Genomic DNA, 17,912 nt, shown 5'->3' with positions numbered 1-17,912 from the left:
GAAACCTAAACATTAAGATGACCTGAAAAATTTAAATTTTTTAATTTTCATTTCAAAACTTTGGTTTCAGTTAAAATTTTTTTTTATGAAAATTTCTTTTTAAATTTTTTTTTTCAAACATTTTTAAATTTAGAAAAATAAATTAAATTTTTTGTATTAAAATTTTTTAAATTTTTTTAAATTTTCAAAAATTTAAAAAATTTTTTTATGAAAATTTTTAATTTCTTTTCAATTAGAAAAAATTTTAATAAAAAAAAATGTTTAAATTTTTAGTGAAAAAAATTGTATTTCAAACAAATTTTTTTTGTTGAAATAAAATTCGGATTAAAAATTATTTTTCCCGATTTTGACCCATTGTAGTTCCGACTATGGCGTTATATACATCGTTGCAAAGGTCTTTGAAATATCTGTCATTAGATATCCACATTGTATATATTAATGACTTAGTTATCCAGATATAGATAAAAAATAGTTCCAAATTTGAGGTTGTCCTGGGTTGTTCTTATATCTCAGCCATTTGTGGACCGATTTTAAATAGCAACCGAACCGGGTCTATTACGGATATATTGATGTATGTAAGTTATTTGCGGGCTACGGAAAGCTGATCTCACCATGTGGAGTTGCAAATGAAAACTGTTGAAATTACAAACGGAAACTTATATCGATGCCTTAATATAAAAAGTTTTTCGTTTATTTCGATAAATGGTCCGAGCATATGTCATAATTAGGCTTAAAAAATCACGAGTTAGGGCCTTTTTATATTAAGGCATCGATATACGCATGCCACTCATGGTGAAGGCTATAAAAACTTGGAAGAATGTTGAACTGGTTATGGTAAACATTTACAACCATATTTTTTCTCTGCCTGTATCTTTTTAGTAAGTCTGCAGAGGAAAGACTTGACATTTATAGCTCTCAAATCACTTTATAGTATATTTTTTTGGAGAAAATTTGAATTTAGTTTTTTCTCAAATTGTAAACAAAAGATATTTGACCTTTCTTTACTACCTTCATGCACAAGTAGATATTTACACTTATGATGCTTATGATGCTTTCAAACTCTCACATACATACGCAGATAAGTTATAACGAAAATTAGTTTCTAAAGGTCATAGTTCAAGTGAAATGTAATGTCAGGCATTATAAAACAAAATATTTAATATTTTATTATGCACATAATTATGTAAAACATTTGTATGTATGTATACTAAAAACCATTTATTACCTTTACTTAGTATATGCATTTTGTAAAGGTTAACTAACAAACAAATTTCCCATAATATTGAAAACACATTACCAATAGATCTCTTATACTTACACAAAATAACCCTCAACTCTTAAATGTCATTTTCAATTGAACATATGAACTTTATTTGATTATAAAGTTCAAAGTATTTTAAATTAAATTAAAATCCCGAGAAAATAAAATTTTTCCAACGATTTGCATCATCACTTTTTGATAGATTTAAACATTGTTTTTTCTCCTTTTTTTTGCAGAAAACTTTTTTAAATGTTTGTATGCAAAAAAAAAAAAAAAAGAACGAAGAACAACAAAATATTTTACGACGCATTTGTTGGCTTGTAAAGAAAGACCTTGCTGAGAGCCATTATTATTTTAAGGGAAAAAATTTTAAATGAATGTAGGAAATTTTTTTGAAGGTAAAATGTTTTTGTCAGTTCGAACATGCTGTTTGCAATAGTGTGATAAATAATAATGGTTGCTTTAAAAAAAAAAAGTTTGAAATTCAATTTTTTAAATCTGTTCTTTGCAAACAATTAACTTGGGCAAACTTTTTTATGTCATTAATCCAAGTGATATAGGCATTTATACAAAAGCAAGTTTTTCATTTGCTTTGTAATTTATATAAAATTCAATTTGAATACCTAAAGACAGAAAATAGAATTTAACAACATCCGTATCCACACCGATCTGTATAAACATATATTGGAAATTAGCAAATTTCACTCACACATATAAACAGGAACCCAATAGAAATTGAATACATTTTTTTAAACATGACTATATGATAATAATTACTGAAAATCAGCTAAATGCCTTTAAAAATGTCAGAAGTATAAAGTTATTTAAAAAAGCTTTTACCCAAAAATCTCTAAAATTAAAAATAAAAAGCTTAGTATAACAACTTTTTGATAAAAAGCTTTTTACTTTAAACTTAAATTGCTTCAAAAATTAGTTCGTTTTCTTACAAAAAACTATATTATTTTCTTTAAAAAGACTTTTTAACACAAAAAAAGTTTTTTAAAAAATTAAAGTTTTTCTCAAAAAGAGCTTTTTCACAATAAATAAAGAAAAAGATGATTAAAGTTTTTCACAAAAAGAGCTTTTTAACAATAAGTAAAGTCAAAGCTATTTCTCAAAATTAAATTAGATAAAGAGACTCTCTTTTTTACAATTAACAAAAAAAATATTTTTTTACCAAAAATTAATATTTAACAATTTATTTCACAAAAAAATCCAAAAGAGCTTTTTCAAGAAAAACATTTTCCAGCAAAAAAAAAATATTTTCACAAAAACAACTTAAAAATAATTTTTTTTAAAGAAATAAAATTTATCCACAAACAAATTTTTTTACAAAAAATATAATTATTTGCAAAAAAAAACTAAATTTTTAAAAATTTATTTCACAAAAAAATTTCAAAATAGCTTTTCAAAAAATACTTTTTTTCAGCCAAAAAAAAAGGATTTTTACACAAAATATATTGTTTTCATCAAAAAGAGCTTTTTTCATAAAGTAAAATTTCTCCCCAAAAAAGACTTTTCCACAAAAATTAAATTTTTAACAATTTATTTCTAAAAAAATACATTTTTCCGGCAAAAATAAAGGATTTTCACAAAAACAAAAAGCCAAATTTTATAACAAAAATTTAATTTTTAAAAATTTCTTTCTCAAAAAAAGTATTTTCCAAAAGAGCTTTTTCAAAAAATAATTTTTTTTAGCAAAAGAATGGGTTTTTACAAAAAACAAACTGTTTCCATATAAAAGTCTTTTTTTCAAAAAGTAAAATTTCTCCCCCAAAAAGCTTTTCAACAAAAAAACTTATTTTTTCACAATTTATTTGCCAAAAAATAAATTTTTCCAGCAAAAAAAAAAGGTAAAATTTATCCGCCAAAAAAAGGTTTTTCAACAAAAAAAAAACATATTTTTTTCATAAAAAAGGTACTTTTACCTCAAACCAATTTCCACAAAAGGAACTTTTAACAAAAAAAGTATATTGTTCTCAAAAAATAGCGTTCTTTTCTGCTCATCTTGCATCCAAGATTTTTAAAACTTCATTGAATGTATGAAACCGTTGTCTTACATTGAAAGTCCAATTTGTGTCTTATTTGGAATATTTTTCCAAAAAAATATTTCCCAAACAAAGAGCTTTTAAGTTTTTTTTACAAAAAAAATACATTTTACACAAAAACTTAATTTTTTCATTTCAAAAAACTTTTTTTTTCGACAAAAAAGCTTTCTCTTTACTACAGAGCTTTTGCACTTTTCCTTTCTTTACCGAAAAGAGCTTTTTGTGTAATTTTAGATTAATTGTTAAAAACTATCTTTGACAAAAAAAATAAGAAAAGCTTTTATCAAAAAAGTTTTTAAAAAAGCTTTTTCAAAAAAGTGGTTTATTTTTCTAAAAATGGAGTTTTCATTACAAAAAGTATTTTTGTAATACAAACATACGATTATTTAAAAAAAATATATGCTTTTTTCATTTCTTGAAAAAAAACTGGTTTTAACGAAAAAAGAAATTGTTTAAGAAAAGAAATCAGCTTTTTAGAATTCGATATTTTACTTCTTAAATGTATGTATGTATTTGTTTTGTTATTAAACAAAATAATTAACTAACAACAAAAGACAACATAACATGATAATAAATAGAAGTTTGCATTAAATTATCGGTCTACAAACTACACAAACTGTGAATTAGTTTTTACCATTAAGAACACTATCACCTTTGGTTAATTTCAAACATACATAAATAGCTACAAGGCAAACTTATCAATAACAAATAAATATGTACATATAATCTTTAAACCAAATACATTCCCCAACTTAAACTCTCAACTAATGGCCTATATTTCTGTTTACCATTTATTTTAATATTGACTATTAAAAAATGTCCACAAATTTCGAAAGCATTAGAGTTGACATGACGTATGATTAATATTTAATTCCATATTAAATAGATAAAACTCATACGCCTACTTTTGATTTTTATAAACGAAAAACTGCCAGCAAGTAAAACAATTCATATGAATGAATAAAACGCGGAAATTAAAATCAAATAATATAACAACCAAATCAGATACAATATTTGTATATAACAAATAAATCACAGCGTATGAAATGGAAGTGAATGGCCGCATTAAAAGAATTCAAATCACACAATAAACGACCTCTAGTCAGTCAATGAGTGAGTGAGTGATTGAGTGAGAGTATTAATTATTCAATTATAATTTATCAAAATAATCTTCATTTGCCACAACTAAGTCAACCAATTATTTATAATGAATGGCCAATTGAAATCATGCACAATATTTAACTTGCCTGGCATGAACGTTTTATAGATAGAAAAATAAATAAATAGATAAACTGTTTTCATACATTCATTCATTGACCAACAATAATTATTGTTAAGAGCAACATATTCAAATTCAAATTTTATTTTATTTGATTACAATGACATTTAATCCTGTTCGAGTTACGTGTTTTTTTCTAAATGTTTAATTAACAGATAGAGATAAAAAAAATATGTATATAGAATTTGTAGTTAGTTAATTAAAATCCATAGATGTTTACTGAAATCCATCTATACTTGTTATTAATTTGCTCTAATGATTGCGTTTGTTTAACATTTTGCTACATTTAATTATTATTGGTTGCACATATTCTATCGCATGTACAACTAACTGCAACGTTAGAGATAACAAACATTTGTGGTTGAAATAAATGTTATTTATATTGTTAATATTTGTGTTAGAGGATGTGTGTGTAAATTTGTTATAATGTTAGGCATTTAGTTTTGTTAATGATTTTCTAAGATTAAGCAATAGGCAACATATTTAAATGATCATTTATATTATAAACATACATTTATTTAAAGTATCTTTATAGAGTTTGAAAACATTTTCAATTATTTACAACAATACAAAATATGCCACAATTGAAAAAGAAAATTTATTCAAAAATTAAAACTTTTAAACATAAAACGACATATGTGCAAAATCATTAACACATACTTATCACATATGCTCTCTCCCCCTCTCTCTCACATACCCTCACATACACTCCCATCCCTTCATGTTAATATTGTTTTTCACTCTTTCTTTTTATTACACAACACTTCGGCCCTACTCTGTTTAATTCATTTCACTCACACCATTCAAATTCACTCATTCGTATCTAATGAATTTAATGTATGTAAATAGTTTGTTTAAATCATAGAGAAACATAGAGCAGAAACTAGAAAAAACTCCAAAAAAAAATACTCAAAATCATCACTAATTTGTTGAGTTTTATTTGTTTTCACATAGTTTTTTTTAGTAATACATTCTCACCACTTAGGTTTCTGACAATTGAGTTAGGTCTTTGACAGGAGAGTTTCCACTCTATTCTCTAATGGTTTAAATATAATTTATAAGACTTTTTTTATAGTAGCTTTTTATGTAAATTGTTGCAACTTATGTAAAAAAAAATTAAATATAAAACAAAAAATTAAATCAATACTTAGAGAAGACAGATTCATGATCACAACCTAATTTGCCGCCAATCGAATTTATGAGGATCTGCGTAATATAGCAGAATTCAAAAACTAAAAGACTTCAATAACATAGTAAAACTGAACATCAACAATTTTAAGACTGAACACATCTGCAGATAGATTTCGTCTGTGGTATGTCGGGTCTATTTCCAGATATTAGAATAAATCGTATGAATAGATAATTAATGAAAGTCATACGAAAACTGTAGACTTTACTGAGTATTACAGGGATTTATGTTAGTTTTTTTAAGGCGTATTGGATGAAATCGTAGAGTCATTACAATTTCTAATTTTTGAAATTTGAAATTTTTTGCTTTATTATTTAAAAACATCAACCATTTCGTTAGTCGCAATTATTTTCAATCGAGACTAGTCGCAATGTATCAAATTGATATCAATAAAACAAGGTACGTTTCAAAATAATCTCTTCACTTTTTATTTCGAAAACATAAAAACAATATTAAATTCAAAGTATTTAAAAGAGTAATAAAAGTAAAATTGCAGTAAAAATATATTTTTATCAAAAAATAGCTTCAAATTTAGGGTGTTTAAAAAATTTACAATAAAAATTTGTTTGCCTGTATCAACGAGATCAGTTGCGACTAACGTAGGGTTAAAAATGTGGGATTTATAATAGCTGGCGTATCTTTTGAACCTGGCGTATGTTTTTGATAACTTATATGTCATCACTTACATATCTATTGAACATTATAGTGTAAACACAAAGTTTTTTTTTGCTTCGAAAATGTCGAATTTTCTGCCAACAAAACGTCATATGCGGGAAGTTTTGCTTTACTTCTATAATTTGAAAAAAAGGATGCTGAAAGACACCTATTGCTCACCAAAACTTATGGTGAATGTTTTCCATAGGTTTCAACGTGCCAGAGATGGTTTTCGGAGTTCAGAAGTGGTGATTTGGACACGGAAGATAAACATCGCCCAATCCAGCTAAAAAAGTTTGAGGGCCAAGACTTGTAGGTAATACTCCATTAGGATTGTTGCAAAACTCAACAAGAGCTTGCAAAGTCATTGATAGCTACTCAAGCATCAATTTCTAAACGTTTGCGAGTAGCAGGTTTCACGATTTGAAGACAAGACACCTTAAAATACTATTTTGCATGTCCGACATGATGCTTGCACCGAATCATTACTTGCTAGGAAAAATGCATCTATTACGATAACTCGAACCATAAGAGATCGTATGTGAAGGCCAGCCAACCAGTCGAATCGACACCAAAGCCAAATATCCATGGCGCTAAGGTAATTCTCTGTATTTAGTGTAAACAAAAGGGTCCTATCTCAGACCATCTCAGGGAACCTGAATACAACGCTACTGATTCATTTTAAGCGAGCATTAGCGGAAAACTCCCAGAATATGCGGTCATACATGAAACCGTAGTATTCCATTATGACAACGTTAGGCCAAATCATTGTGGATCCAAATCAAAATCTAGGTGGACAAAATTATGAAAATCGATATCTTCAAAATTTGGAAAAACTAAGTTTTTTCGAAAGCTGGCAATCTGCTCTCCTCCAATACAAATGGGGTTTTCAATTGGACATTTCGTTTTCTCGGCAGAAGCGCCAGAAGTTCAACAAATTTTGAATCATATTTTCGTTAATTTTTTTTAATATTTTACTGCTTTACTAAATTAGATATATCTCAATTGTTTTACCATATAGAAATTCATACTTCAAAACATAGATAAAAATTGATATAGGCTTTTATTAAGTGTATATCTTATATTTATGGTCCTCTCCATTTTCCTGTTATAGTCCTTTAAACTTTGGACCAAATATACTGATATTTATGTTTCTAAGAATATTATATAGTTTGCCAAAAAAAAAGACCGTCGAAGCCCGTCCAATGACTATATACATCGTTTAACGAAACTTCTTGGGAATGTCTTTGTAAAAAAATTTTAGACACCAGCACCCGCCGAAATACTTTTTTTTAATTTTTATGGAATGGAATTTTTAGAAATATTTCTTTATTTATTATTGATTTTTATTTATCTAGACCCTACTGTAACTTGAAAAAAAGTTTATATTGATCTTTTAAAAATTTTTTTTGGAATCGGAGACACCAATTCTATATAACAAGAGCGCCAAATAATTTTGTCCACCTAGATTTTGATTTGGAACCGCAGTGCAAATGTTGCAATGATTGTTTAATAGTATTTGGAAAGAAGTGGTTGGGAAGTTTTGCCTCACCCGTTTTTTAGTCCAGACCGTGGCCGGCCGACTACTATTTGTGTTGATCGATGGAGATTGCTCTCTCTGGGATACGCTTCTCTTTGGAACAGAGTATCCGATATTGGCTTGATTCGTTCTTGGCCTCAAAAGATGAGCCGTTCTTTTGACTCGAAATCCGTATGTTGCCAGAAAGATGAGAAAATGTCATAGCTAACAATGACCAATACTTTGAATAAATTTATTGTGTAAAAATGTTTCAAAATAATGGCTGAAAATTGGAAAAAATGAATTTTCAGCCCTTTTTTTCTACATTTATCAACTTTTCGACTTTTTTCCGAACAAAAAGTCCGACAATCGACTAATAGAACCCTAGTACATATTACATCATTTCCAATTATATTTCAGAAATTTCTTATTGAGTTTCAGATTTTTCCAATTGTATTTCAAAAATTTCCATTTGTTTTACAGACTTTTAATTTATACTTAAAAAGTTTCTAATTGTATTTCAGAAATTTCCAATTGTTTTTCAGAAATTTCTATTTATATTGCTATTAGAAATTTCTGAAATATAATTGGAATAATCTGAAATTCGATAAAAAAAAATGGAATTTTTTGAAATGTAATTAGAAATTTCTGAAATACAATTGGAAATGGATTAGAAGTATACAGTTTTGTTGTGATGAAATAAATTAAGTTTTCATAAATGTGACGAGCTTCCGACTTACACATAATTTTGGGGCTGAATAAGAATGTGTTAAAAAATTGAAGGTATTCTTATTAAAACTCGGCCGGAAAATTATTTTAAAATATTTGTGAGAAAATCACTCAGCTTTTGGGTGTATAAATAAGGAATGAAGTTTGAAAATTGTTAAACAGTCTTGTTTCTAAATCAGCGCCTAAATCTTGTTTATCTCAATAAATACATAACAAACTTGATATTTAATTATAAGGAATTTAACATTTTACAGCCTAACTACAAAAGCCGAAAGGTCGATTTTAAATTTATAAAGTCGCCAACTATTTTAAATTTTGTACCATAAACAAATTTCAAACTGAATTTAAAATTATGTATTATTGCGTTAAAATAAGCTTTTTATTTTGGAACTTTTTGATTTCTTTATTTTTTTTTAAATATTTTTTTTATTTTTTTTTTTTGAAATATTTTTTTTTTTTTTTATTAACAGTCACTGAAAAATACTTTCAATTATATGAATGTATGCGTTAGAAATGTTTTGAAAGCAGTTTTAAGTATTTTTTTTTTTAAGTTTCAAAAATTTATTTAAAATTTCTTTTGTGGTTAGGCTGTTAGTATTTATTTCAAATTGAAAATATGCTGTTTTGAAAACCAAATTAAATGAAAAGAAATATATTAAAATAATAAACACAAACTTCAAGACTTATTGTAAAGTTCTTATCTCTTATCTTAATCATAATAAAATTTAAAAAAATTTATTTAAAAAAGATTTTCAACTCAAAAACTGTTTAAATTAAGAAAAATATACATAGAACTCTGTCCTTTAATTGTAAGAAAACAAAATTGCTAAGAACTCAAAACAAATCTGCTGCATATAAATATAACAAAATGAATTTAAAATTTAGAAAATCTATTACATAGTTTTTAGTTTAAATTATTATCAGTTGGTTGGTTTTTAAATATAAATTTCCTAGTTTTTTTTTAATTTTTTTTCAATTTCGATTCTTGAAATACACATTTACGAGTATGTTAGTATGAGCTAAGATTGAGTAGTTTCTTTTATTATTATTTTTTTAAATATTATTTTAATTTTTTAGTTTTTTTTTTTGTTTATTAGTTTATTAGTATTAGTCATAGTTGTTTTAGTTTTTGTGTTGCTGTTTTTTGTTTTATGTTAAATGTTTTGTTGGTAGTGTTAGTAGTTGTAGTATTTAGTTAGTAAGAATACTAGTATAAAAAGGAGCGCGAGGATATTATTTAATCATACGTCATTGTATTGTACAGCCATTAGAGTTTGGACTCACCTTATATCGGATTCACTGAAGTATTCAGCTGAAGTTGTTGTTGATTGGTGTGGGCAAAAACATTTAATAACAGCTAAACGACATGTTGAAGCACAAGAACAATGACAACTACAGCAACAGAATCTGAAGGAGGAAACAGAACAATTGTCCATCAAGCAGACAGTTGATGAAAATGGCGCTGTCGCTGTAGATGTTGCTGTAACTGTTGCTGATGATGCTTTTTTAAATAAATTATATTCTTTAGAATACAATAGGTGACACCAAAAAATATCCACAGCAAAAGAAAATGTGTATGCTGCAGATAATGCTGGTGATAATGATGATGGTGATGACGATGATGGAGCAGGAGATGATGATGGCGCTGACAATGATTGACGTTTACACGTAGATTTAACAATAGCTGTTGTTGCTGTTGCAGTGGTTGAAGTGTTTGTGGTAATGGTACTGCTGCTGCTACTGCTACTGGTAGAAGTAGAAGATTGTAATGCTGTACGTGTCATATGATAATTTTCGCGCAATTGCATATAGTAACAACATGTTGTATTCGTGTCGGTATTATTATTATTATTGTTGCCACTACTGCTGTTAATCGCTTTTGTTTTAGCTGCTACCACTGTCTCCGTTGTTGTTATTGTTATACATTTCTTATTGTTTTTGTTAATGTTCGTTTTTGCATGCTGCCGTAGCACTTTCACAAAGCCAGCCATCAGTGTCAGTAGCAGAAAACCTAACAGTTGTAGGCACGTTTCTATCACATGACCACAGATTTTAGACCATGCACTACAGCCGGTAGCCTTGTGTAGTGCCTGACATATGCTAAGGTAAACAAGTACATTAACAGGTACACTAAGATATAATGACTTTGAGACATTCGATGAAGTGCTAGTCCCGCGCGCTGCATTGCTGCTGGGAATTCCCCTGGAAACAGAATGAGAAACACCTGTTTAATTTACATCTTTTTTGCTGTTCTCCAACTCAAAGATAGTTTTTATTTTTGTTTTTAATATTGAAATATATTTAAAGTAAATTCATATTTGGGATAATATTTGTAGCGACTGTTCCGCATCCATTTCATTCAACATGATTACAAATTATTTATCAATATTATGGTCAATGAAATTATTTATATGGTTGCGACAATCATAATATGTTACACTTATGATTCACATGATTGCAGCAATCATATACATGATTGTACGTTTATAATCACATTTCATTCAATATGACTGCAAGTTATTTATCCATATTGTGGTTAATGTAATTATTTAAATGGTTGCGACAATCATAATATATTAAACTTACTATTCACATGATTACAGCAATCATATATACGAATATACGATTGCTTTAATTAAGTATATGTTTGTGGCAATAATTTTTTGTGAAAATCATGATCGGAGAGCAACATATTATGAAATGATTCATCATGAACATGATTGCCACAAACATATACATAATTACTACAATCATATATATGATTGCTGCAATCATGTGAATAGTACTATATAAAATTATGGTTGTCGCTGTCATAGACATAATCACAGGGTGTGCAAATTTAATTGGCTTTAAAAATATATATTTTTCTAAAAAATTAAGTTTTACTGATACTAATGCACAGTGGTGTAGAATCAAAATATTTTGGAAATAAATATGTCATGATTGGCATGAAATCTTCTAAAAATAAACTCGAGCACTCCTCTGCTTCACCTATATAAAGCCGTTTATTAGACCTATAAAGAACATACAATTTATCTCTTATAATTATTGAGTTATACGGATTTGAAAATTTACAATTTCACCACATCCTGGCATCGTTTTTCTATTAAACAATAAATAAGAAAATCACATGAAAAATATTTAAAAAAAATTTTTTTCGATTCCAAAAATAATCGATTTTAAATTTGAAAATTAAGAAAACTAATTTTAATGAAATTAGTCATACTTTGTTCCCGATAATAAGAAAAAATGGGGCCAGGCTGTGATAAAATTTTGAAATTTAAATTCTCAAATGCGTATAACTCAATAACTATAAGAAGTATATAGTATAAGCAACTTTTTTATAGGCTTTAAGAATATACATATTAAAATCTTTAATTTCAGATAAACCACAAATTCGCAAGCGTCTGAAAATGTTGCATGTTTGAGGTGCCCTTCTCTGAGACTCCACAGCGACGCTCCTGAGTCCGTCTTCTGAGAAACCAACTCTAGTACTCTTCTGCAATGCCTTTGTGAAATTATATGCCAAACGGATCAGCCAGATTTATTTCCAAACTATTTTGATTACTCCTATTAAATATTAATTCAAAATATTTCTGTAAAGTAGAAATATTGAAATTAATATGATGTTTGGTAAATGCCTAACCCTAGCTTGTCGCAGACGTTAGTTATTTTCACAAAATTTTGAACCAAATTTTGCAAAAACAATTCGACTATCTCAGAGGCATCCAATTCACATCTGCAAATCGAAAGCCAACGCGAAATTTCCCATGCAACAATTGAATTGTTTGGTTTGTTGTGTTCACAAATGCGTTGTTTACTTTTTGTTTTTCAAAAAGTTTATTCAAAACGTTCAAAGCTTAAAATTTTGCAAGTTTGTACATCAAAATGACAGGCCCATCCATGTGTCAAATTGGATCTAACTTTTACCATAATGAAAAAAACAAGAACAATTCGGACATCGTATAGATCAAGGCGAATTTATATAAGGTGGAGTCAGTCAAACAGCTGATAATTTTTTTTCGCTTTTTGGTTCTAACAACTGTCAAAGCTTGTTTTTATATTTAAAAATCTACATATTCTAAGCTTATTAACAAAATATTTATTGTTTACATAAATAAGTAAAGCCATCTCTATTCATTTATCTACACTATATTAAGTTTAAATACTTATTTGTTTAATTTTTCATTTTGATTTTTTGACATTTGTTGAGACCAATTGTTGTTTTGTAGAACTGACACCACCTTGTATGAATTCGCCTTGGTATAGATATTAATCATAAAACTGTACTATATACCAATGTTCGGCATAAAGAGCTCATGGATTATATTAACATGTTATTCACTTTCTCTGGCACTCTCTTTCTTAAATCTGACCAGCTAATTTTTATAAACTTCAATAACATTCGGGTTGTTTACTGGTATATAAACGATCCTGTTCGGTCCCTTGTGCCGACCACTGTTCTGTGCTTATATGTTTAAGTATTATGAAGCTTTAAATCTGTAACACTGGGACAGTATTAAATCAAGGGATATAGTACAATAAACCGAGGCTCAATTATGCAGCAATAATATTTTTTTATAAACTTCGTTAATATTCACATTGATTCTAGGTAAACAAATGATCCTGTTCGGCCCCTGGCGCTTATGAGAACCGACCACTGTTCTATACTTATATGTTTAAGTGTTATGAAGCTTTAAAGCTGTAATACTGGGAGAGTGTTAGATCTAGGGAGGTAATATAATAAACCCAAGCTCAATTATGCAGTAATAGTCAGTTTTTATAAACTTCATTGAAATTCACGTTGTTTATAGGTAAATACACGATCATGTTCGGTCCATATTCGCTACCAATGCCCACCACTGCAAAATGAGGCAGAATCGATATTTTTGGAAATAAATCTGGCATTTTAACATTGAGATTTTAAGATTTGGCCATACCTTGGCCCGCTATTTTAAAAATATAGGGCTTAATTTTGGACCGAATTTTTATTGTTAGTTATACAGCTAAATTAGCAATAATTATACAAAAGATTTGTGGTCAATATCTATTATGGATCCAAAAATAATTCAAAAATATGCCATTTTAAAACTCCGTCCTTCAAAAATATTGCACTTTTTCATACTAAAAAATTTATATAAATTTTCTTAATATTTTATTCAACACAAGTCATTGGTTCTGACTCAGACACATTAAGAAAATTTATAAAAATGTTTTAGTATGAAATAGTGCACTATTTTTGAAGGACGGAGTTTTAAAGTGGCATATTTTTGAATCTAATTGAGATATTGACTTGAAATTTTTTTTGTAAGACCAAAAATTAACGTATCTAAACAAAAAAATATAGTTCGGAATATATGTGGATCAAATTGTTCCTAATATTTGCAATCCTATTAAAATTTTGATATAAATTTTAGTTTTAGAAACTCAATGAATATGTAATAAAATCATTATTTATTAACGAAACTCAATGAAATTTTCAAGGTTTTTTAAATCCCAAAATGGTATTTTATACAATTTTACATATAGGGTCCACATTTCCTTCAGGGCTGGGAAAATACTTTGGCGATAAATAGGGAACACATCAGGGTTTCCAAAGCAGCTCTTTGTTTTTTGATTCCAGCTTTGGGATTTTAGAACATGTGGCACAAATTTGAATTTTTGATAAAATATATCTCACACTCCGAAAGGCGTAGGGGCGACATATTCGAAGAATAGGACATGTTTTTTATATTCAAAATGTTCTCCGTAAAGATATCCTTCAGATAAACATAAAATTGTTATATATTCTTAAAGAAAGTTTTTTTTTAATTAAAAAAGAGTTAAGTCACCTTTTCGCCCAAAAAACAGCAACAATCAACTATTTTTCGAATACTTAAATTGAAAATCGTTTATTTTTGAATCCATAATCGATATTGCTCTGAAATCTTTTGTATGGTATTTGTAATTTAGTTGTCTAACTAATAAAAAATTCGAGTCCATTTGGTCCAAAAGTACGACCCATATTTTTAAAAAAGAGGACCAAAATATGGCAAAATTTTAAAATTTCAATTTTGAAATGCCTATAGCTCGAAAATTATAAGAGATAAATAGCACACGCAAGCAAGACCTAGCCGAGGGCTTTCCAAAAATATAAAAATCTTTGAAATCGGATAGGAAACAAAAAAATTGCACGTGTTTAAAAATTGTATATGTCGAAGGTACCCTACGTTGATCCCACATAGCGCCGCCCCTTATTTGCATGGCCCATTTTAATAGCTTAAACTCGAATACTACTTGGCTACGCCCACTTCAAATTTTATCCCGATCGGACCAGCCGTTTAGAAATGCCAGATTTATTTCCAAAAAATGTTTATTCTGCCCCACTGTGCACTGCTCTATACTAATACATTTAAGGATTAACAATATTAAAGCTAAAATATTGGTAGAATAATAAATCTAGGGAAGAGATACAATATAATAAACCCAGGGTCAATAATAGAGCAATTACAATATTCCTTAGTAATAGTAATGGTTTCTGTATGTATAAAACTAATAAATAAAACTAAAATCCCCCCTATATTAGAAAAAACTAATCAAAATGTAATTTTTGTTTATTTGATTTCGTTCAATAAAGTTTGTTGGCTTCAATCGCCTTTGAGTGGTTAAGGGTGTGAAATAGTAAATGATAATCTTTTGATTTGTCATAATAATTCTCAATAATCACCAAGTAGTAATAGGATTAAAGGTGGTCGGTTACCAGCCACAAAGATATTCACATTCATTTGACTTCTATTCCATTAAGTAAAACCAAAAAAAAAAAGAGATAAATCAATACTGGCAAAAGAAACAAACAAATAATTCCCTTTATAATTGTGTACATTCAGCATTTAGGTCATCAGCAAATTTCATTAAGTGTTTTAACTAAATTGTTTCAAAAAAAAAAATACAGCCAACTTATAAAGCCTTAAAATCGTTTTTATGACACTAAATAATGTTGCTCATACAAAATGATGGCAGTCATCCTCATAACTATTACTCCAAAATCAGTTTTCTGTTTTGTATAGCTATTGTTGTTAAAATGTCATAAGTAGGAAGAATGAATGGTTGGTGGTAATGGCCTGTTCAATCATTTTTGAATACTTACCATTGAGCACATGAACTGTTACACTTTTGGGTTTAGCATTCGATGGATTGCATTGATAGTGGCCAGAATCTGATGGCCGTGCAGATTTGATCAATAGAAAGGAGGTCGTTGTATCGCCTTTATTTGTTATAACCGAAACACCGCCACGCGGTGAATCATAGTTGATAATCTGTAAATAATCCAAATAAAAAAAAACGAAACAAAAATGAAGAAAAGTGGAAAAAAGAGAAAAGATATTGGTTGTTAATATAAAACTACATTTACTTAAATTGTTGTAGTATATATTTTCAATGACTGGAGATGGGATGACGAAGCAGACTTAAGAGCTGATAATAAATGCAAACATAAAAAAAATTCAAAAAATGTACTAAATGGAAAATGCTTTTTACGTATGTATAAATGTTTAAATAAAAAGCAAGGAAAATATTTGACTTTACTTTGGGTCTTGTTTTTTAGTAAGTGTCAAAGAATAAGGGAGTTTTCATATAGAGTTTTATATAAAGGAAAGTTCTAAGAACTTTTCTATATCATATTTTAGCTCATAACTCCTTTATGGAATGAGTGATCACCTAGATTATCTGCACAAATACAGAGGACGGATCAGTCATTGTCACATATATTTTTTAAGATTTTTGGCTTTTATACCCTAATAATTAACCTTTAAGATATTGTAAGAAAATAATTGATTCAAAGTATTGGCAATTGTTAGCTATGACCCTCTCCCATATTTCTAGCAATATATGGATTCCGAGCCAAAAGTACTGCTCATCTTCTGAAGCCAAAGACGAATCAAGCCAACATCGGATACTCTGTTCCAAAGAGAAGCATACCCCAGAGCGTTCTGCATCGATTGAAACAAATAGTAGTCAGATGGAACACGGTCTGGACTAAAAAGAGGGTGAGGCAAAACTTCGCAATCACCTCAATTTTAACAGGTATTGCAAGATATGGTCTAGTGTTTTCATAAGGGAATATTACGGTTTTATGTCTGACCGCATGATCACTTAAAACAAATCAGTTGCATTCGATACAGGTCTGGTCTGATTTCAGTAGCTTAAAATAGACCCCCTTTGGTCCCACAAAATACAGAGCATTACCTTAGCGTCATGGATATTTGGCTTTGTTATCGATTCGGTTGGTTGGTAGGTCTTCAAATACGATATCTTTCGCTTCGTTTTATCGTAATGGATCCATTTTTATCTCAAGTAATGATTCGGTGCAAAAATATTTTCTTTTATAGCGTTCAAGCTTCATTTCGAACATCCAAAGTCGTCCTTCAAGGTCTCTGGGCTTCAATTCGTATGGTACCCAATATCCCGGCTTTTAAATGAATTCTACTGCTTACAATTGTTTTGCAAGCTCTTTTTGAGTTTGACATCAATGCCTCCAATTCTTGATCTTCAAGCTTTTTTGGCTGGCTTGGAACTGCAAAAAACATCTCTCGCACATTAAAACCGATGGAACACATTCACCATAAGCTTCGGTGAGCAATCAGTGTGCTTCAGCGGCACTTTTTTTGAAGAAGTAAATCAAAACTTCCCGCATATGACGCTTTGTTGGCACAAAATTCTACATTTTCGAAGCAAACAAACTTTGTTGTTTACACTATAATGTTCAATAACACTGTGTGTAATTTTTTAAGTCATGAATATATAACCATGCAAGGTGTCATTTTTGCAAAAAAAAGTGATCATTTTCTCAAGATCATATCTTGCAAACAGTTCGGAATTTTGATTTATCCTCTGAGGCAAAGTTGTAGCTATTGTCATAAAGAACAACAATTGTGAACATATAAAACACAAAAACCGTCATCTTCAAGATCAAAATCGCAAAAAACTTAAAAAAATTCGAAATAAATAAAAATTTTTTTTTTAAAGCTGCCTAAAAGTATGCTTTAGTTTATAATAATTTAATAGTTTATGGCCCAAAACTCTTAATTCCTTTAGTTTTTTCTTACTAACTTAATGGTGTTAAGAATCATTCCTATAAAGTTCATATGTTCTAGAAAGTTGTTTATTGAGGTCTTAGGTACATTTTTGTAATAGATTGTTTCCTTGAATTTTAAACGGTTTGGTAGCTATGGACCTGAACAGGGGAAAAAAGGTAA

At 28.6% G+C, this 17,912-nt stretch overlaps 2 protein-coding genes across 2 annotated transcripts in view; both read right to left on the bottom strand.

The window, feature by feature from the left end:
• Nucleotides 1-9,870: 9,870 nt before the first annotated feature.
• On the bottom strand, nt 9,871-10,670 carry LOC135949101 (uncharacterized). Its single transcript, XM_065498561.1, has 2 exons — nt 9,964-10,670; nt 9,871-9,886 (listed from the first exon to the last, which is right to left on the bottom strand). Exons 1-2 carry the CDS (start codon nt 10,668-10,670, stop codon nt 9,871-9,873), a joined length of 723 nt encoding a protein of 240 aa, XP_065354633.1.
• The window catches only part of dpr9 (defective proboscis extension response 9), a 33,553-nt gene continuing 26,231 nt past the window's right edge, over nt 10,591-17,912 (bottom strand). The window contains exons 5-6 of the mRNA XM_065515693.1: nt 15,806-15,974; nt 10,591-10,881 (exon numbers count right to left, since the gene is read on the bottom strand). Of these exons, the coding sequence (XP_065371765.1) occupies nt 10,715-10,881; nt 15,806-15,974 (336 nt within the window). The 3' untranslated portion in view covers nt 10,591-10,714. The remainder of the gene's footprint in view (nt 10,882-15,805; nt 15,975-17,912) is intronic.

Source organism: Calliphora vicina, chromosome 1, assembly GCF_958450345.1.
Source record: "Calliphora vicina chromosome 1, idCalVici1.1, whole genome shotgun sequence".
NCBI lineage: Eukaryota > Metazoa > Arthropoda > Insecta > Diptera > Calliphoridae > Calliphora > Calliphora vicina.
The sequence above is the reverse complement of the archived record's forward strand: the minus strand, read 5'-3'. Positions and strand labels throughout refer to the sequence as shown.

What these genes read in the sequence shown, in the direction of transcription:
- LOC135949101 (XM_065498561.1), bottom strand. Translation starts at nt 10,670, where the DNA reads ATGGCTGGCTTTGTGAAAGTGCTACGGCAGCATGCAAAAACGAACATT.